This window comes from Bombus vancouverensis, chromosome 16 (assembly GCF_051014615.1).
Source record: "Bombus vancouverensis nearcticus chromosome 16, iyBomVanc1_principal, whole genome shotgun sequence".
In the NCBI taxonomy this organism is placed as follows: Eukaryota; Metazoa; Arthropoda; class Insecta; order Hymenoptera; family Apidae; genus Bombus; species Bombus vancouverensis.
Genome location: NC_134926.1, coordinates 5,561,622 through 5,583,060, shown reverse-complemented (window position 1 = coordinate 5,583,060; position 21,439 = coordinate 5,561,622). Strand labels below are relative to the sequence as shown.

Here is a 21,439-nt window from a genome sequence, read left to right as displayed (position 1 = left end):
AAATTGTATTTACCATAAAATTGTGATTAATTTCAAAGAATTCGATTATTAGTTTGGCAGATACTCGAAATAAAAAATAATTTATATGTATGAAAATTAAATCTTTTTTAATTTATTATATGTATCTAACATATCTAACATATCTCACGCATTAAAATAAAATCAAGAAAAAGGGGAATAATACACATTACTTAATGTGGATAATTTTTAACGTTAAATATAAATCTCTAGACTTATACAACAATAATAATGACAAGCAATTAAAGTTGAGACAACAATCGATAGTTTGTACAACAATCGATAGTTGACTAATTGGTATAGAATGTATACATGGATAGTGTAACATTGCCTTTTATTCAACATTCATACGATGTTTTGTGTATTTGCGGATAAGTAAAAGAGAAAACTTAACAATAAGCTTGATTCACTTCGCGAAATTTAGCAGAACAATTTATTTTAGTAATTGAAAATCTATTAAACATTCTCTGTAAAATTAATCTTAATAGTTGTTGACACGTCAACAACTACTACTACAAGTAACAAGGTAGTTCCAGATATTTCTCTTAATAGTTTTTGTTTATTATATCTATTTACAGTAAAAGGAAACTATATCTAAGGTATCGTTTATCTGTTACAACATAATATTTTTATAAAAAATTTTGAGCCATTTTGGTAGTTAGAATAATACAATTATTAAAACCATATTGTTAGTTCTTTAGGTTATAGGAAAAAGTAATTTAAACATTTAAGCGTTTTTAACCAATTTTTTCGAGATTTTCTTAGAATTGCAACGAACTTTCTCGCGTTCATTAAGTGACGCTTTTATTTTGGTAATTCATTAATTTTAAATATGTAAATCTGACTATATGTTAGACAAATTTTTTGTAGTCAGTTGTCGTATGGCATTAGTAAATTTTTCTCTAATTTCAAGAAGTCTATAAAATCAATTAGAAAAATGATTGAATTTAATATATACTTTCAATTATTAGGTATAAAATATCTTCAGATATCATGAGCACAGATTTTAGCAAAAATAAAAATATGCTAGTTGCTAAACGGTACCTTGTAGTTGATGCAAACGATATTAATGATGATAGAAGTTTACATATCTCAACTCCATTTGAAAAGTTAATTAGTAGTGAATTGCAAATAGATGTAAAGACGGTTAATAAATCAAAACCTGATTTGGATACTGCAAAATCTTCGATAGATACTGAAGAGGATCAAACTAAAGGTGATAATAAAAAAAATGATTAAATAAAGCATTCTTAGTGATAATAGTATCATCAAAGATATTTCATTAAAAAACATTCCTTGTGAATACTTGCCATTTTGTAGTTCATTATAATTTAATTTTCTGGTGATATTTATTAATAGAATTTGCTATTTAGTTCGTTATAAGTATGTTGTTAGTCACTTGAATAGGCACTTTAAAACAGCTGATCTTTTAAGGTTTCCATAGAAGGAGACCTGCAAGGTCTTTCTTTCTCTCTTTGTCTTTTTAATATGATAATAAAATCAATGTTGAGCTACTGATTAAGTTATAGTGCACACTTGATACAGTAGTATATTAGTGCTTTCAGAATGCCAGTAAAATATAAAAATAAAACAAAATTTTCAAAGCGTCGAGGTATCATCATCACTTATAGAATAGTTCCTGGAAGGTCTTATCTTTACAAAAATCCATTTCTTAGAAATATTTATGAACATTTTGTACTCTAAGGTGTGTATTTAAAACAAGATTGTTTTTGCTCTAGAAGTTGTTGGACATCAATTGAGATTTAGTGCTCACAATGAAACTAATTATAAAAGTAGTGATATTGCTGCATTTATTCAACCAGAATATGATGCAAGCATAGATGAGAAGTTACCAGAGACAGTGACATTACTTACTACACCAGAAGGAGGAAAATTATACTTAGTAGGCACAGCACATTTCAGTGTTGAAAGCCAAAATGATGTTGCAATGGTAAATAAATTATATTTTATATGTACCAGATATATTAAGTACATTTCAAAATATTCAAGGATCATTCCAATATGTTTTCTTTAAAGATAGTAGGAACCCCCTAGTAGGATAATTAAAAACTATATTTTTTCTTTACAATTAAAGATCATTCGGGCTGTACAGCCTCACATAGTTGCAGTTGAATTATGTAAAACTAGAATCGATGTTATAAACATTAACGAGGAAGCTCTGTATCGTAATGCGACAGACTTAAGTATTAGTAAGTTCCCCAGATTGTTTATTTAAGTACAATGCTTTTGGCATATCATTCACTTACTTCGTTTTGTAGAAAGTTTAACTGAAACAATAAGACACTATGGGGCTTATAATGGATTGTTGCATATTATGTTATACCGCATGGTGAATCATGTCGTTAAGCAACTTGGGATGCCACCAGGTGGTGAATTTCGTACAGCGTTCGAAGAGGTATACTAGAATAGACTTTAACCGAATTTAAACAACAACGTGAGATAATTATAAATTCCATGGTGCTTCTTCAGGCAAAAAAAGTACCAAATTGCATTATTCAGTTAGCGGATCGTTCGATTAATGTGACATTTAAACGTGCGTTGAGAGAATTATCTTGGTGGGAAATAATGAAGCTAGCTTGGTTAATGATACGATTAGATTCTCGTATCAGTAAACAAGACGTAGAGCGTTATAAACGGAAATGTGTGATACAACAAATGATTTCGTCATTGAGGGAAGAATACCCAGCGATAGAGAGAACGTTTGTCACAGAAAGGGATATGTATCTTACATACCATCTTCAGATGGCTATTGCAGCACAACACACTGCAGAAGGGCTAAAACCACCAAGAGTTGTAGGAGTTGTTGGCATAGGACATATTAATGGAATTGTTGAAAACTGGGGAAAAGTAAAAGCCTCTGATATATGGCCTATTATACGGTATATATAAAGTTAACTTAAGTATTCATGAATGTATCATTATGGATACCTACTCTTCTTTTCCATATTTCTTTTTTATAGAGTACCTCCTCAACCTTTATCAAGCAAAATATTAAAGTTTACAATTAAAGCCTCCTTATTGGGAGCTACGATTTACATGGGATATAAAATTATACCACTACCTTCTTTTAATGCGTTGCAATCAATTAAATCGTCGTTTGAAGGATTATTGGAGGTCAGTGCTAAGTAGAATAGCTGGAATTTGACTTTTAGAGCTCTTTATTAATATATAACACATACTTTTTATCGGAGACAAAGAAATAAATACAAAATAATTGTTTCCTTTATTTTGTGCTGCCTATCCTTAAAGATCCTGTCAAACTTTCTTCTGGTTTTTAATTGATATAATATTGTAATAATCATGGAGGCGACTGCCTGTGCAGATGAATACGAACACGCTGTACCTGGTGTCATGTACACAGTACATAATATACCAGGTCCTGGGATAGATCTGGAAGAGTTTGAATCAGAATATTCATTAGGTTGCTCATGTACAATTCGGTGCTCCAACTGTTTCTGTACACGTGGTTCGCCGAATTATAAAGATGATTGTATACTAGATGAAAAATTATCAGGGCCAATAGTTGAGTGCAACCCTCATTGTACTTGTGGAGAAAATTGTAATAATAGAGTGGTACAGAATGGTCCAGTGGATAGTCTAGTCGTGTCAGAGATCGATGGAAAAGGACACGGTTTGTTCACGAGTAAACTCATTAAGAAAGGTCAATTCATTTGCGAATATGCTGGGGAGGTGGTAGGTATCGAGGAAGCAAGGCGTAGAGTCGAAGCGAATAAAAATACCATGAATTACGTTCTTGTCGTTTCTGAACATATCGGGGATCGAGTAATAGTGACGTGCATAGATCCTAAATATTTTGGCAATATCGGAAGATACTCCAATCACAGTTGCGATCCAAATACTAATCTTGTACCTATTCGAGTCGAAGGACCAGTACCTCGATTATGTTTGTTCGCATCCAGAAATATAGAGGTAGGCGAAGAGATAACTTTTAACTATGCCGGCGGAGTTACTAATTCTGTCCATAATCTCAGTCATACACCCTGTCTTTGTGGCTCCAACAACTGTTCTGGCTATCTGCCTCATAATACTATTTAAGACTGTTAAGCTTTTTGATAAATTTATCGAAATACTATTTAGACTGTTAAGCCTTTTGATAAATTTATCGAAAAGCCTTCAGTAAATTTGTATGACTGGAAAGAATGGAATCTGGATTGATCATAGAGTTGTGTAAATATAAAAGAGTTTTGGTAATTTGTATTTATTCGTTGTTTATTTATCGTTTATCGAGAAAAAAAAAATATATATATAATATTATTTTGCAACAAATTAGTATCCTGAAAGTATATTGTTTTTAGTAAGAAATGAATAGTTGAATATCAAATTCGTGATATTATGTTTGTTATAGCGTGTAGAAAATTAGTGTGCTAGTAGTATAGAAAAATTATAATTTTTTCTTATTAATATAGGAAAATAGCAGAGTAAAGGAATGTTACTTTGATCATTATAATTATATTTTCTATTACAGCTTTCTCGTGTGTTCGTTTACACTGATACATATTAGAAAAAATAATGAGGATAGGGATATTTTTATGAATATAATAATTGCTAACTTTAACATATTGTAAATTAAAAAAAAATCATTACAAGATTGTGATTCTCAGTAGATTTAAGGATATAACGTGAATTACAATTAAGAAATGATTTATCATAAGATCATGATTTTATAGTGAAATTAAAAAAAGTGATGTACTAATATATTACTCTAACTAAAACTATTAAGAATGATACAATATTGTTACTCGAGCCTCGATTTAATATTCTTTGTTATATACGTACCAAACATTTTTGTAATAACTGATATATGTTAAAAACATATTATATAAGAATGCGTGTATAGCAAAACAGTTAAGCACAGTATATATCAATTTTCCAACGAAATAAAACATTCGTGCGTTTTAAGTAACACCAATGTTTTTAATAATGTAATTTTACTCTATACAAATATTTGAACACAGTTTTTTTAATCTCCATATTGTTAGGTATAAATAATGTGCAGTGCTGACAATAAAGTGGAGTATGATATACAGAAAAACAAGTCTCGGATTTATAAAAATCTTTTCAATTTATTAGAATATACATCCGATACGTCAATTAAAAAAAATTGACCTTTAGGAGATTGATTGAAGTTTATATTTTAACTTTAAAATTGATTTTTTATAATTGTGTAATTAAGAAAAGTACTAGAGAAGCATCCAATATTCTTTTCGTTTCTTAAACATTAGTGAACTTCTTTGGTTTGTTGTTTAACTATGTTTCCTGTATTTTAAAAACTGTACATTACGTAAAGGTAATACGTAGAACGAGCATAAAATTAACCATCAAGCTAATATCTTTTTGTTCTATTAACTTCTATTTTTTTTCTTCGTTTTTCATAGCGTATTCCGATTCTTTCGACTCGTTACGATATTTCCAACGCATCCATGCCACCCTCATGCGATCCCAAATGTTCTCTAACGAATCCATAGCTGGTCTAACATCTAGTAACGTGAATGTAAATTTTTCATCAACTGCACCACCATCATAATAATCTATAACGTATCGTACATCCTTTCCGCATCTGTCTACGATCCAATCATGCCGGTCAAATGGTAATTCATATCTAAAAAAAAATAGGTCCATGTTTATTAACCAAACTCATCAAGGATAATCGTGAATCATTCTTCTTGATAACCATAACTCACCCCAACCAATATCGGATGCGAGCGCGTGGCGAATACTGCTTGGCCTTGCCTCCAAAGCTACGCAATTTCGGAGTACAACATTCTCTTGCATGAAGAGCCTCCCACTTAAGCACTTCTTGCCATGCTAGTTCGTTATTGGCATTATGGATTTTTATTATGTCATCCATGTCTTTTGGTGTTATGTCGTCTTTTTGCCATCTCCAGCCTTTCCTCAGCATCGCATTCCAGAACATTTGTTGCGAAGGATACACCCAAAACTCTCCTTCTCCCACTGCTTTTGGTATAGATGAAACTTGTCTCTCTGTGGGCAGTGGGAAAGGCTGATCTGGTGCTGGTTGTTGATTAGCTGGTGGCATCTAGAATTTTATTTAAATTACCATTCAGAGGAAATGAATTAATACCAAGAGGCATTCTAAAGATATTCTAAATTGTGTTAATTAGGATATTAACCATATTAAGGGGATTAATGTCTCCTGAAGCCATGTCATTAATTGGACATTCACTGGGATACGTAGATGGTGTTTTGTCCTGTGCAGATTTGTGCATAGGACATTCTGGAGGAGGTTTCCCATCAGGTTTGTGTATTCCATGATATGGAGCGTTTGAGATCTGTTGCTGGTGCGTTGGGATAATTGCATCAGCTGCCAATACAGCAGAATTCATTACATTACCCATCTTCCTTTGTTCTAGAATTTCTGCAACGAGTATTTGAAATTAGAATACTTATGTTTTCATTCAAGAAAATAAAAATTACGACCGTTGGAAGTATAACCTATAAATAGATTATGCAATAACCTACATCTTCTGTTGTTTCAATGTCACAATTAGATATGTTAGAGTAAGTAATGAAAATATAGTAGAGTAAGTGAAATATTCTCGTGTTTTGGCAAAGGCGAGGTTTTAATACTTACATAGAGCTATGAACATGTGATATCGTTGTTTAAGTAAATGTATTTGATCATCTATTTTTATCAAACTAGGGGGACGTTTCAATAAATTACGATGTTTCTAAATATATTAAATAAATGTTAAGAATAAGAGATATTGTCCTTTAAAGAATTGGAACATCTCAATTCCGAATTCTTCAAACGGTCTAGGATTGTCACACTTCACACTGTTATTTCTAGTAGTACTAGTAACAGTGATCTCTGTTAAGGTCACGATAATTTCCCCTAAAAGTAGGGAACTTTCTAGATTTTACAACAAACGTTCGTGAATAATTTGAGGCAACCTTTTAACAAAAATTTATTCTATTTTCATATCTGTATATAAATATGTTTGTAATAATATGTAATTGATAATTCCACCAAGTTTTAGGAAGTTATACGTTCTTCTATTGGTAAAACTTTAGATTCAAATTTGAAATTTTTGACGTAAGAAATTTATTAGACAGTGAATTATTTTTTAGTGCTTTTTTATTAAAATACATATAATATGTACACTCAGTCCGCAGATTTTAGTATGCGAATAGTGACGTTATCGTTAGATTTAAACCATCTTTCATTATATGTACAAAAGACATCAAATTTCGATAAGAAAATTGCGTTATTAATAAGATAATATTTTCTCAGTAACAACAATAATTTCAGAATAATCGATAAATTAGAAATAGTAATTTCTAACGCAAAAGGACTTTCCACTCGCATAATTCTTTAGCCTACAATACTGTAAAAACAAATCAGAGAAAGAGAACAGGTCTATCGAAATACATACTCGTTATTATTAGATTTTAAGAAATCACTATTTATATTATACTTAAGGCGATCTACTCTTTACAACAAAACCGGTTTTCAATATATTCTTCTTCTACTATCATCGAAAGCCGATTTTGACAAATACACTGGCCACTATTATTCATAAATTCAGCAAGTTCCGTAGCTTCGCGGAAATTGAACCTATTCAATCGTGTGGCATAGATATGTGTTCTCAAAGGATTCGATTAAAGCAAAAAGAATCAATTCCTTGCGATCTTCGTTGATTCCTTGTTTCCGGTTACGTGTTCCAGATCCAGACTATCGTATTCTAGTCCAGCAGTGTTATCATAATAGGCATAGTCGTAGTCATTTTTTTTCCCAGATTTTGGCCGCGTTGTAGTGGTACTAGGTAGCCTCGTCGTGGACGAAAACGGTCTGGCAGACCCACTAACATAAGTACTTTCCCTAGGAGTTGTTGGTGATTGTGACGATCTTTGGGTATTAGAGTTGAAATTGTTGGGATTGTACGTGGTGGCTGTAGAAATTCTCCTATGTAAAAATAGTAAAGTAGTAATAGTAATAATAGCAAAATGATAAAAGCTGTAAGAATATGTAAAAACGTATTTTTTTTTAATAGAGAGCACGTTGGCTCGAGTTTAGAAGTCCATATTGCGTACTAATCTATCTAATACCTTGGTACTGGAGTCGTAGACCTTGGTGTTTCAGCCAAATGATTGATACTAGCAGGGCTGAATCCAATTCCAACCGAAGACCTTGCTAGATCGTAATTTCCGGTGCTGGTTTCGGTGTAGTATTTCCCATTTGTTCCATCGTAATTGTTGTATTGCGTGGCTTTCTTTGGTGCTTTGGTGCTGTCGTAGTATTGAGACGAACTTTTGATAGGTTGGTTAGATTTTTCGTAGTACTGTCCGCTTTCGCTGGTCCTCACAGCTGTTTGAGCCTGGGCATTGTCATTAGGAATATATTTCTTCGTGGCTGGGCTATATGTAGTAGGGGCGTAACTGCTGCTTGCAAAACTAGGGAAGTATTTAGTGGTTGGTTGAGAGATATCCTGCTTGATGGTTGTACTACTTCTGTACTGTCCATTATTATTGTTGTTATTGTAATTATTGTTGTTGTTGTTATTATAATTATTATCGTAGACGGTAGGTGTAGCAGTGGTAGACTGATAAGGTACGTTATTATTTGTACGTTGAATATTATTGTAATTTCTCTGGTAGTTTGTGTAATCGTTTGGCTGGTAATTGGTGCTAGGTTGCAAGGTTGTGGATTGCGTAAACTGCGCGCCGTTATTATAATTCTGATTGTAATTCTTATTATAGCTGGTCGGCTTCACCGTGGTACTCTGACTGAAGCCACCGGTATTTTGTTGGTTGTAATTGGGATTGGTGTTGTAAGCGTTGTAAATGGTCGTTTTGGTCGTCGTGCTAGGAGACTGGAAGTTGTAATTATTCTGATAATTGGTGCTGGGCCTGTACGTCGAAGACGGCGTGTTATATCTCTGCGTATTTTGTTGATTCCTGTTGAAATTCTCTAGAGGCCTGGCACTGGTCGACGATACGAAACCATTGGCTCGCTGATTGTAATTATTACCACTATAGAAGCCGGTATAAGTGTTCTGATTAGCAGGAGCAGCGGCAGGTACAGCAGTGCTGGATGCTACGTAATTGTTGTTGCCATTGTCATTGTACTGCTGTTTCCTGCTGACCTTTCTCACTCCGGTCTTCTTTTTTTCTTGAACAATCTCGTCCTTGTAGGTTTTCTCGCTATCATAATCCTCATCCTTGCCGTTTCTATTATTGTAAAAATTGCCACTGCTGCTGCCTCGGAGATCCCTGTTGGCGTTAAAGCCTCCCGACGACACTCTGTTGAGAGTGTTGGCCGACGAACGAACAGGGTCACTCGTTTCAGACCGTTGAAGATGGTCTTGGGGCTCGGCGTCGCTGCGTATGCTATCGTAGTGAAGCGACTCCAGGCCGGATCCTAATCTGTACAGGTCAAAATTATCGCTGGCGTAGTACAGAGTAGCCGCCTCGCAGTCGACGTCGTACCAGTCCGCGCAGGTTTGGCTTTCTTGGTCGAACGCTGTGTCGTTGGGACACAAGAACCTTGAAAAAGAAAACAAGAAAAAGAAAGAAAGAAAAAACAACAGATGCTTATAATAAATCGTTTTGAACGCGTTGGTGGGCGGAATATTAATTTTTCTCACAGAATAACCTACTTGTAATCCTGAATAGTGCCGGACACGGACACACAGACGTGAAAGACTTGACAGTCAGTCTCTGGGTCGGCGTAATAGCTTCCTACGATCTTATTGCGACAAGTGAAGGAAGTTTCCGGCATGTACTGTTGCGAGTACCTGGGTGGTGGCCGTTGGAGCCCGAAGACACAGGCTCCGAGCGCAGCCACTGTAACAGAATGGGAATCATCGAAAAAAGGTCGTAGACTTTCGCTTTCCATAATTAATTTCACCAGCAACGAGAAGGGAAAATCGCTCGGCAACCAGTGGCTCGTCACGCTTCGCGCTGATGCTTCTTTTTTCGCGCGTTTACGGCATGTTCGCAGAATCGTATTCGCGACACGCGTCTCTTTCCGCTCGAAGGATCGCGACAGAGAAATTCGCCGAAGCACCCGTGAAATTCAGTTAAATCTCCAAGGTTTCGTCTAAACGTACCCCATACAAGGCAAACGAGTCTCCCGATCGATTTCATCCTGTCTTCTTCTTCGACTAAACCGTTCACTACAGCAGTTGATCCACAAGATAGCTGACACTCGCGCGTTACCTTCGCGAAGGGACTCTTCGAGATGACTGCAGCGTCGAGGAGAACGCCACGACCGAGAAGAGGATGCCCAGCGGGGAACGTTCCACGGGAGGACGCCTCTGGGGCCCGTGGACGAGGTAGGGGCTCTCGTCTATCCAGGAGAAGGCACACGTGTCTGATGGGGGTAGAGGACGTAACGAAGCGTTACGTCACTCTCCGCTCGATCGCCGAAGGCAGATGCTACCAGCCAGTGACGACCTGCATAGAGAAACTATTGATGAAAGCTGCGGAACGATCGTAACCTCGCATTCTTCTCATCTTCCTATAGAGTTTGTTTTTCGAACATTCTGAGCTCCTCGCTGACGTCTTTTTAAGCACAGTCGCCAGATCTTCGGAGCTCAGAATCTGAAAGGGGAAGAGAGAGAGAGAGAGAGAGAGGAAGAGGAAGACTATGGAAACACGTAGATTAATACGTGTCTCCACACCTTATGTATTAAGACAACTATTTATAAGAAGAGCCTAATAAATTTGACTTTTGTAAGAATGAACAGCACGTTATAAGACTCGTATGACGCGAATAAAGTAACAGATTTACGGTGAGATTAATCGAGGAATAAACGCAGTGGACCAGCGTTCGATTTCTGTCAAATATCATCGAGAATACCAATATCTATGGCCGGCGGTTTAATTGTTTCACAATTGTTTCGATTATTCATTTGATGTAAGTTGAGGAACCTGCGAGTTCTCTGATCTAGGACAAGCCTAGCCGATCTTTAGAGAAGGTTTACCCGCTCCTATGACAAATCGACGTTGCTGTTAGACTCTCTCGGATGACAAATCGATGGGTTACGAAGGCGACAGGCAGTAAAAGTCGCTTTCTATTAAATCATTCGGCGGCACGCAGCCAGGACACGGGTTGCCAAAGCCCGGAAAAATCGTCGATCGACAGGAGATCTTAGCTCCGAAAGTGTCTACAGTTGAAGATACCGATAGAGATCTGCGATCGGATGAATTGGTCGATACCATGGAAATCGGTGACGGTCGGAGCGTGCTGAAATCGACACAGGAATCGTGGTGTACGCCGCGACCGGTCGTCTCTTGCCCTTTGCCAGCTCGAGATCGAGTCTCGACCTCTGGAAAAGGCGCATCCAAGGAGTGCTGTGTCGCATTCCAGCGATGGACCGACTTCTCTCGTTGCCTGGAACCTGATCGTCCTACGGTCCGAGAGGAATCAAAGGGTCGGAGAGCGGCGAAGGATAAAGGGAAATCGAGAGGAAGCACGAGGAGGCTGAAGATCGAGGTCGTACCTCGACAATCGAAATTTTGCAATTCCCCTCGCATTCTGTTTATCCTGCGTGAAACGGAGGTGGTTTCCGGCACGTTTGAGAACATCGTCGACGATAAAACGAGGCTTACGCAAGACTCTTGGATCGAATATAACGAATATGAACGTATACATACAGGGTGTCCCAATATTGATGGTACATCGTGGACGGGCTGATTGTACATGAGAAAATAAGTCGAATATATGGAATAAATTTGTTTTCGAGAATAGCGATCCGTCTAACATAATCAAATTCACGCGTATTTGGCAGAAATTCAAAGTCGATTTTCTCGAAAGCAAATTTATTCCAAAAAATGTATTCGATTTATTTTCTCATGTACAACCATCCCCTCCACGGTTGCACCATCGAACCTGTGACACCCTGTACACTGCAAATATATCTGACGCTCAATGTATTCTAGCGAAGCTTCGTATTTCGTATTGGATAAACGTGTATCTTTTTTCGAAAATTGTTATTGTCATCTTTTACATACGCTGTTGGAATCTCAAGTAGATGAGAGGAAAAGAAGCGAAATTGTGTTGCACTAGCGGAAGCACAAGCAAAGGACAGCAGTGTCGAATATATTTATTAGCGTCGACTGATTCTGTTGCGATGAAAATTAGATTTATACTGTTTTGGCTGTTCGCAAGAGATCTATCTCTCTTCTGGCCGTAAATAAGAGCTAATCGAAAGTTTCATCACAGACAGCGGCTATTCCGTTTTTCAATGACCATCTGCGTCTCTATTACGCGCGATGAGCTCGCGACGAGGAATCTTCTCAGCCTTGGAGGGCGAAAGTTGCCTTCGACTCGTTCTTAGATGGCACGATATTTGCACCTACAGCCGCAGGAACGTGACCATAGTGGGAGATGGATCGGCTGGCTCCTTGTAATTTTACTTGGCTTCCTTTTTTCCCATCATCTTCGATATCTATTAATAGAGATCGTGAAAACCGTACATGGATCATCTCGGCCTTCGCTCAGTTTTCAATTTTCTATCGTTCCATCGATGGAAGCTCGGATGCGATTTCGCTTTCCTTTTTAAAGCCGAAGGTCGCGAGAATTTGTATAAAATACGTCCGTAGAATATTCAGCGCGGATACCGATACCAAATTCACGGATACGGTGGCTGTAAAAAACACTGCCACGTGTCGTTATTTTCGAGCGAAGCACATTCTTCTCAGATTCTGCGTTTCACTTTCCTGCCAAATTTTCGGTACGAAAGTATTACCTAATTTTAATGCAAAATTCAAAACACTTGCGCCTAATTGATAAATAACAATTAATACGAATACGATGGCACTGTATATCAGACACACGTTAGACACACGAGGAGAGGCTCGAAAACGCTTCCGTCTTTTTTGCCCATATCGCGACCGCCTACGAGTATGAACGTTCGTCGTGACATTCTTTGCCAAGCGTCGAACCGATGCGATGGAGAAAGCGGGGTCATGGGTGCACAGACAGGCCATTTTCCCGCCAGGATATTTATCAGGGATGCTACGAACCTGATAACTCCATAGGCGATTATTAAATTGTATTTATTGCAAATGAAAGCGTCCTTATCTGAAACAGGCTTATCTCGAAGCGAACTAGACGCTTATTGTCAGCCTCACGATCCGGTGCGATGTCTGCATCGATCATTGCGCGAGGATCATTCACTCGTCGTCGATCGTTCTACGTTGGAGTTCACGACCGCAATAGACGAAAGTATTCGTACGTTTAGCGCAAAAGATTCTTCTGCGTGTATCGTATAGAACATTTTGAAATTTACGTAACGAGACATCGTCATGGTTACACTGGTGTTTGAGACCAATACAAAGATATACACGTGGTATACGTATAGAAACGAGGATAAGCATCTTAGGCGTGTTAAGGATGATCCTATGGAATACCGAAGTTTATTTTAACGTAACGAATAATCGTTTGTTCGGTATACTACGATCTCCGCGAAATATACACTTCGATGGATACAATTTTCAAATTTGCTTCGAACATTGCGAATATAATGGCGATACGCGAGCCTCTTAACGGTGGTAACAGAAGCTTCAGAATGTTTCGCACGATACACTCAGAAATTATCTACACACGTTGGAATACTTTCGCGAACTTGTGTACATGTGGAAGAAAAAAAAGCTCGGTTTTACACGACTGTCGGCGAGGAATGATATTACGTAGATTTGCATAGCGATTTGGAGAAGAGAGAATGTTGCTCGTTACCCAAGCGGATACAAAAAGGTGCTAAGCGTATGCGGGAACACACTCGACTTCCGTCAGACCGGTGCACCTCTTCGTCCAGCCACCGTCTCGCTATCTTTTTTAACACTTTCGCGTGTGACGCGTCTTTCTCTGAACCACGGCAGATAGCGAGTCCATTTACAGCATGGAATTCGAATGGGACATCGGCTTGTTAATATTCAACGATCCTTCGTCTTCTGGCATCCTTTTTTACACGTTACACGCAAGATATTCGAGCAGGTAGTCGTATAAAAATATCTCGAGTCCAGCTATTTTTGTATTTGTAATTTTCATGCTCGATCGAACGAAGAACGAAAGGTGGCGGCACGAAAGAGCGAACGCGATTAGATGTACGGCCTTGGCGTGCACGAGCTCCCGTTTTTCCTATTTCCCTTCGTACGCGTTCCTCTTCTAGCCCGAGTCGAGCTAGTGAAAGCTGGCTGGAACATCTCCAGCGTCCTCCGGCACGTGCACTCGAATCCTCCTCACGAATCGACGATTTATCGCGTTGAAACGGCGAAAGCAATAGGAACTGGAGCACAGATATATCGACATCACGACTATCGTATCCATTGGTCGATGCTCCGCTGGTGAAATCAGCCGCTGAGTCGGTTAATTCTGCATCGAACTTTTCGTCAACGTTTCGTAATATCGAAAGATATTCGGGCAATTCATGATGTTCAAATTTGTCTATTTATTTATTCCATAGGACAGATACGAATACAAGATAATATACAGGGTGGTTGGTAACTGGTGGTACAAGCTGAAAGGGGGTGATTCTAGGCGAAAAAAGAAGTCGAAAATATAGAATAAAAATTTGTTTTTTTAATTTTTCCATCGAGACAACGATCTACAGTGAGATCCGTTCTAACGAGACGCGATAAAGTGCACGCGTACCGAGCGAAAGTTCAAAGTCGATTTTCTCGAAAACAAAGCCTCGAACGAAAAATTGTTATTCTATATTTTCGACTTCTTTTTTCGCGTAGAATCACCCCCCTTTCCGCTTGTACCACCAGTTAACAACCACCCTGTATATATAATATAACAACTTCGAGAGCTGATTATAGCACGTAAAAGCGATGAAAAGGTCCATGTAAACGTATGCTGTGTCTGTGTCCGTTAATGAGACGTAACGAATTTTGTAAAAAGAGCAAACGCTCGTGAAAACGTCGAGAGACTAACGTTCAGGATAGAACAAGCTTTTCAACAAGTTCGGAAAATACCAGCAACCGGTTCGACGACAGAAGGAAAGTCAGATGCTCATTTCGAGTATCTTCCGTAAAGAAGCTAAGTTCGTATGAACTTTCTTCGTTGTTTTTAAGTGTACGATCGAGTGCCGAAGTGGATTCTACGCGTTCCGTTACGTCCTGTATAATGGCAATTATCGTGTACATAGAAATGAGCGTCGGGCAAGAAATAAGCAGAAGCAGAAAAGGCAAAAAGAGAGGCAGAAGAAAGTTCCTTTCTTCGCGTTTGAGTCGATCCGGAATGGAAAAGAATTCAGGATCGATTTTGCATGGTTGAGGAATTCAAAGGGAAAGAAACGGCCAAGTTGCTGGAAGTATGAAATTTTAACATCACAGTCGTCTCGTGAAATCGAATTAACATTATCAGCGAAGTTTTAAGTTGTAAGTTACAAGTTGCGTTATCAATAAACCAGCTGTGCACAATATACTAACAAAGTGAAAGGAAGATGTTATACTGTTTTTGGTCATTCGATTTGGCTATTTGATTACCTTGCGAATGAAAGATTCTTGCAGGACGTTCGAGAGAATTTTATGTCCAGAAATGGCCATTTAATTTGACATCATCGTCTACAGGTAGACGTTACAGATCGCGGGACGTTTGATTATCTCATTAGGCGACACGTTATAACGTCACAAGAAAGAAATGTATAATCTGTAACTTACAAGTTCAGTCAATTTATTAATATTATTAGTAGACTCTTATGGACATTAGCTGGCCATTTGACTAGCTTGCGAATGAAAAATTCTTGCAGGACGTTCGAGAGAATTTTATGTCCAGAAATGGCCATTTAATCTGACATCATCGTCTACAGGTAGACGTTACAAATTGCGGGACGTTTGATTATCTCATTAGGCGACACGTTATAACGTCACAAGAAAGAAATGTATAATTTGTAACTTACAAGTTCAGTCAATTTATTAATATTATTAGTAGATCGCCGACTCTTATGGACATTCGCATTTTAGAATATAATTAAAATGAAAAAAGTGGAGCTCCGGTAGAAAATTGTTTACCAAGTATTACAAAAAGCAGTGTAATTTCTACATTTTACGAGTATACATACAGCTTTTCACGTTATACGCGCATTCTGTGCCATTTTGTAGCCTCAAATTTTCTATAAACGCGGCAAAATTCTCTACTCTAATTATTGCGGATTTTGTTAATACCAGCTAATGGTGAAATTCGCAATCACTTAGTTGCCAACCCAATATTAATAAATTATCGCTCGCGATGATCCAAATATTGGAATTTCGAGGAACTCTATTCTATAGCCAGGCTATAGAAGAACGACAATAGTCAAGAGGATCGAATAATTCCCGGTGTTAAGAGCTTCCGTAGTTTCTTCGCGAAAAGACGAGAAAATTTGATCAGCGACGACATGGAAGCGCGACGAGACGATCCGATCGTTTGGTTCCGGTGATTAAAAATGGCGAGGAAGGTCGGTGAAGAAATCGATGCCTCGAGTTTCCGACCTACGACCCTCGATTACGCAATTCGATGCGCCTGCCGAGAGAGAAAATTCTCGCCACTTGTCTACGACTTTTCTTTTTCCCATGTCTGTTCAGAGATTTCACTTAATAACGAATTAATTTCCTCGTCCTAAATCCTGCAGCCGGCTCGAACAAACGTATTGCGAAACTTGCTTCAACGTTCGTTGTAGGTTTGCTCCTGTTCGTAAACGGAGAAATTTCGGTGGTGCAGGCTCTCGAACACAATACGAAGGCTCTCGTGTCAGCATCTTATCTGCAATGTCTCTCTTTGAATATTCCTCTCGCGTGCGCGAGCTGCTATCTCGCAGCTGCATCTCGGCGTCGATTACGTTGTCGCAATTACGTTTCCTCTTGGGAAAAAAAAAACACCGTTTTGTAGCTTCTTATTGCTTCTCCAGAGGCGAAAATCTTCGCAAATCTCGTCCAAATCGAGTTTTTCTTCCGAAAGGATCACTCGCGATAGCTTCTTAACGTGGAAATCAGAATCTTTTGTTTGAGAAATCTTTGATGGAAATATTTGAATGACGTTATTGCACGTTGTACTCTGTGGACCGTAAGTGTTAGGACAGCCACTTGTTACACAGTCGGAGACGAAAATACAGGTAGCTGAGACAGATATCGATGAAGTTACTTAAAAAATAATCTATGTACTGTAAGGATATGCAGGGTGCGGGCGAGTAACACGCACAAGCGGATACGAGGCGATCGCTTATGATAAAATAGGAACAAAGTATGGAATAAAATTTGTTCATTTCGTTTTCATTTCGTAAGGAATCGCATTCGGTCGCGCCATGTGTAATAAATACAACTTACGTATATAACTGTAACAGTAGTACCAGTTCGATTAAACTCCATTGATACAGCTCCCATTATCTGTCCATTTATTTTTATCCGCGACTATATTTGTTGGAAAACTCGAGCAATATTTACCTTATTTAGTATTTTATATCGTAATACGTTGCTTCTTCGTAATCAACATGATCATCGTAACTATATAATATAATAAGTATATATATACAGCTTATAGTTATATAATAAACGCATAGTAAGATAATATAGATATCTATAGATAGTATAGATAATATAGATAATATTAAATAGAATTTCGAAAGTCAGTACATAATATTAGATTGTCTGAAAAGTTTCTTCCGTTTTATACGGAAATAGCAGATGCGCAACGTTCCTTTGTTTCATATTATTTTGTTCTATTGGAAATACATTGGATCCAGAAAGTGGATCAGACATAATTCAATAAAATAATAAAAAAACCTTGTGCGTCTATTATTTCCTCATAAAACGAAAGGAACTTTCGTGACAAACTAATAATAAAAACGGCACTTGTAATGGTCAATACCTCGACAAATTTTTTAATCGTTTAATTACACGCCAGATTAAGAACGATACCTTAAACAGATAGAAAAACTCCCAACGTTCATGCAATCAGTGACATTTAAACAGCAAACGTCTCTATTACTATAACAAACAAATACTAGTATAATAAATACTGCAATGAATTGCCAGGTTTTTTAGTATGTATGGATTACACGTGTATCCTGTTGATTTCATAAAAAGATAGTACCTGTTGCTTCCGACTATTTCGTTCGTATAATTTCATTTGTACAATTCACATACCAAAGTGTCCGGATACATAAGAGCGCTAGTGTATACATATAGAAAGGTGTAGTTAATTACACAGTCGCGCAACGATTGCATACGCGAGCGGCGAAGATGGAACGACGAACTCGTGCACGAGGATCCTCTCGCAGTTGACTCGACTTGGCGCGGGGAAGGGGATTCCTCTTCTAGTCTTCGCCACGTGAGAAAGTGAAAGCAAAAGGCGAGTGCTCGAGGAGGCATCCTCATCGAGGCGATCTCCACTCGTCTGTCTCTGGCGATCATCCTGAAAATCCGCGTGGCCCCTGAGCTATGAGCGGCTCGTTAACCCTCCTCCTGGATCCTGTCCTGAGCCAACCGTTGCACCATTTACGTACACGGTTCGCTATACTTGTAGAGAATTTTTAATTGATAAGAGCTCGCGCTGCTATTGGTTGAAAATGTAGTTGCCCGCGAGGAAGCAGACCGATGATTCGGTCGATTAGTCGGCTAAGGCCGGCCTTAGCGCCTGTCTACAGATATCCGCCAGCGATTCTAGCGGAAAACAGGTCGGTTAATTAAGGATCTGGTTAATTTAAGGCCCGACAACCGATTAGTCTCTACAGAAGGTCCGTTTACTAGCAGGAAGGACCGTGTAAAAGATACGGCGTTTCGAAATGGGCCCATTGATACAGCGAGGACGCGATTTACAGGACGAAAAGCTCGTACCGTGCGCAATTAACGCCGCTCCCGAGGTCTTAATTACGGACTAGCTGGTTATTGTGACAGAGTGTGCAACTCCGTGTGAAAAAGAGGATTATCCACTCGTCGCCGTTCTCTTACGTAACCCGCGCTTTGGCTCGATGCTTTGTCGTCTGAAACAAATTTTCGTGACTCTACTATCAGTAAATCACGCGACGTCTCTACCGTTCAAATGTCTCGTCTGAATCAACCAAGTACCGCGTGACACGGTACAGGCGGCTGTATTTATACGACTTTGACAGAGAACCAGGTCGCGACGCCGTTACGAGGCACCTTCAAAGTTAAGTTTGAAAATGTGGTCCCATAGAGAACGAGGTTCCAGCTACCGTCTAATGACGCTCTAATGTCACCAACACGAAGAAACAACCAAGTTCACCTACGAATGGTTAAAGAAATTTCTAACTCGCTCCGCGACTACCTACTAAATCGCTAGACGCTAATAGCGTCTCCTGCTGACGAAAAACAGAGGTCCATGTTGCCTGAGATTATGAGAAGCTTGCGTATGCGAGTAGCACGATGATAAATGATAGTCGTTAATAATAGTAATAAATCGGTAGCTGACGCGGCTATAAGTAGCAAATAATTAGAAGAAGAAATTTCGAGTTACGCTTATTGGGATACATTTTCATGTGTATCATATTCCGAGAGAAATCTTTCCCATGACATGACGACCTTATTGGCGAGCTTCGAGCAATTTTCAAATAGCGAACGATGGGAAGTGTTCCACTTTTTATCGGGAACGCCGGCTGGCACAACGGTCGTCTTCTTTCCCAATATTGTTTTCTCCGAGGAAGAGAACAATCGATATTTCCCACTAATGGAACCCGATTCCACTTGGAAATCGCCACGAGATTCGTTCGGTACGTTTGGAGGATCCACGGGCACGCCGTTTAGTCTGGCCAGCTTCCGATATGATAATGGCAGCGGGTCGTCGCGATGTGCGCCGTCGGTCGGCGTAACTTTCACCGGGGCACACACTGGGACGAGGTGGTGTGTCGTGCGTGCGCAAATCCCCGAGCAAAGTTGCATAAACGCGGAGCCTCCGCGGCCTGGAACGTGGAAGTTATACAAGCGGCCGGTCCTGAGAGACTTTCCAGACGAGCGGCTGGATTCCTCCGCCTCCGAGGCAAGATCTTGGCTGGTGAACTTCGTGGGGAAGTCTTGACTTTGGGATGGAAAAAATGATCACCTCGCCAACTTCCTGTTTGCCTGGACCTCTTCCACGTACAGCGCCTCGTGGAAATATTAGACTGTGCCAAATGTTTTGCTTTCGTTTTGCAAGCAAATGATAGATGCACGACATTTTTTGTTTTATGTTATTTTATTGAATTATTGTTTTATTATTTTATTGCACGAGCCATTTTGTTCTATTGGTACAAAAAAATGTTGTGCATCTATCACTTCCTTATAAAAGGAAACTTTTGGGGCAATATAATGTTTAAGCTCCCATCACAGAATTATTTTTGCGAATATATTATATGTGCTATAAGTTTTTGAAATTTGAAACTAATACGAAAATGTACGTAAAAATTATAAGAAACTTTTGGGACAACCTAATGCTTAAACTCCTATCACAAGATTATTTTTGCGAATATACTATATGCGCTATAAGTTTTTGAAATTTGAAACTAATCCGAAAATATACATAAAAATTATAAGTCATTATAAGTCATAACATTTAGTGAAAAGTTAGTATGCAATAGGAATAGCGGTTTTGATACATCAAAGGCCAGCGTTGCGATAACGCAACGTTTAATTTGCAATCTTTCTCGGTTAATTTATATCATAGGATCGAAGTGTGCTCGTAGAAGACACTGCAAGTGCGAAGAAACAAGCTTCTCGGGTGAAAATACCCGAGGAAATGTTCCATTCATTTAGATAGATGGCATAGACAAAAGCCAAGAAACAATTAACTGAATGACACTCATGCTTTTCTGTACAGAGGCGACGTTGTGACACCATCTACGACTATCAATAAGCCACAGCTATTTAAAGGTGGAAATTGCACTTAAATTCTATGCTACACAGTATATTCTCATTAGTACGTAGAACATTTTTCAATAATAAGTCAAAAGTTTTTAATTTTGCCACTTACAGTGTTCTTTACAAGCACTTTTCAACTCTATTTCCTTAGTATCGTGGCTATCAGAAGAATATCCTTTTTCTACATTATTTCTCCCACTTAGATTCTTCATGTTTATAAAATGTAAAGATGTAAATTGGAATATTTGTAATAGCGTGATAATTTATTATTTCCTGCTCCTTAATGGGTTAAACGTGTACGATTATGCCAAACATGGGTCTCTCTGGCTTTTTAATATAGCAAATAGTTGATCATTTGTACAAATACTTTGGCGATCTTTGCCAAATGCTTCCAATAAATGTCTTGTAACTTCTGTATACAATTTCAAATTCGTTTCAAATTTTCATGATGTCTATGGTGATAATTATAACAGCCGTGTCTCGTTACGGTGCTAATACAATTTCAAGATGTACATAATATGAACACGTTTCATGAGTTGCCATAGTTGCTAAATTCATTCCTTTTGTTTTTCAAATCTTAGTC

The 21,439-nt window shown here is 38.3% G+C and overlaps 4 protein-coding genes across 7 annotated transcripts; 2 read left to right on the top strand and 2 right to left on the bottom strand.

Annotated features, from left to right (window-relative positions):
- The first annotated feature begins 306 nt into the window (after positions 1-306).
- Positions 307-3,265, top strand: LOC117154421 (traB domain-containing protein). 4 transcript variants are annotated; one of them, XM_033329389.2, is made up of 7 exons: positions 307-544; positions 990-1,234; positions 1,758-1,969; positions 2,114-2,228; positions 2,298-2,434; positions 2,509-2,918; positions 3,000-3,265. In XM_033329389.2, exons 2-7 carry the CDS (start codon positions 1,012-1,014, stop codon positions 3,166-3,168), a joined length of 1,266 nt encoding a protein of 421 aa, XP_033185280.1. In that variant the 5' UTR covers positions 307-544; positions 990-1,011; the 3' UTR covers positions 3,169-3,265. The 4 variants fall into 4 exon arrangements, with proteins under 4 accessions (XP_033185280.1, XP_033185279.1, XP_076481469.1 ...); XM_033329388.2 differs by having other exon boundaries at positions 307-617; XM_076625354.1 differs by having other exon boundaries at positions 318-393; positions 1,761-1,969.
- Positions 3,266-3,339: 74 nt separating this feature from the next.
- LOC117154423 (histone-lysine N-methyltransferase SETMAR) lies at positions 3,340-5,095 on the top strand. The gene has a single exon (XM_076625355.1). It carries the CDS (start codon positions 3,340-3,342, stop codon positions 4,093-4,095), a length of 756 nt encoding a protein of 251 aa, XP_076481470.1. The 3' UTR covers positions 4,096-5,095.
- Positions 5,096-5,103: 8 nt separating this feature from the next.
- Cchl (Cytochrome c heme lyase) lies at positions 5,104-6,893 on the bottom strand. The gene is made up of 4 exons (XM_033329394.1): positions 6,653-6,893; positions 6,192-6,436; positions 5,742-6,097; positions 5,104-5,659 (listed from the first exon to the last, which is right to left on the bottom strand). The coding sequence occupies exons 2-4, from the start codon at positions 6,414-6,416 to the stop codon at positions 5,410-5,412; spliced, it is 831 nt and encodes a 276-aa protein (XP_033185285.1). The 5' UTR covers positions 6,417-6,436; positions 6,653-6,893; the 3' UTR covers positions 5,104-5,409.
- Positions 6,894-7,138: 245 nt separating this feature from the next.
- On the bottom strand, positions 7,139-10,308 carry LOC117154542 (uncharacterized). Its single transcript, XM_033329612.2, has 4 exons — positions 10,131-10,308; positions 9,678-9,864; positions 8,128-9,564; positions 7,139-7,984 (listed from the first exon to the last, which is right to left on the bottom strand). The coding sequence occupies exons 1-4, from the start codon at positions 10,165-10,167 to the stop codon at positions 7,696-7,698; spliced, it is 1,950 nt and encodes a 649-aa protein (XP_033185503.2). The 5' UTR covers positions 10,168-10,308; the 3' UTR covers positions 7,139-7,695.
- Positions 10,309-21,439: the final 11,131 nt, after the last annotated feature.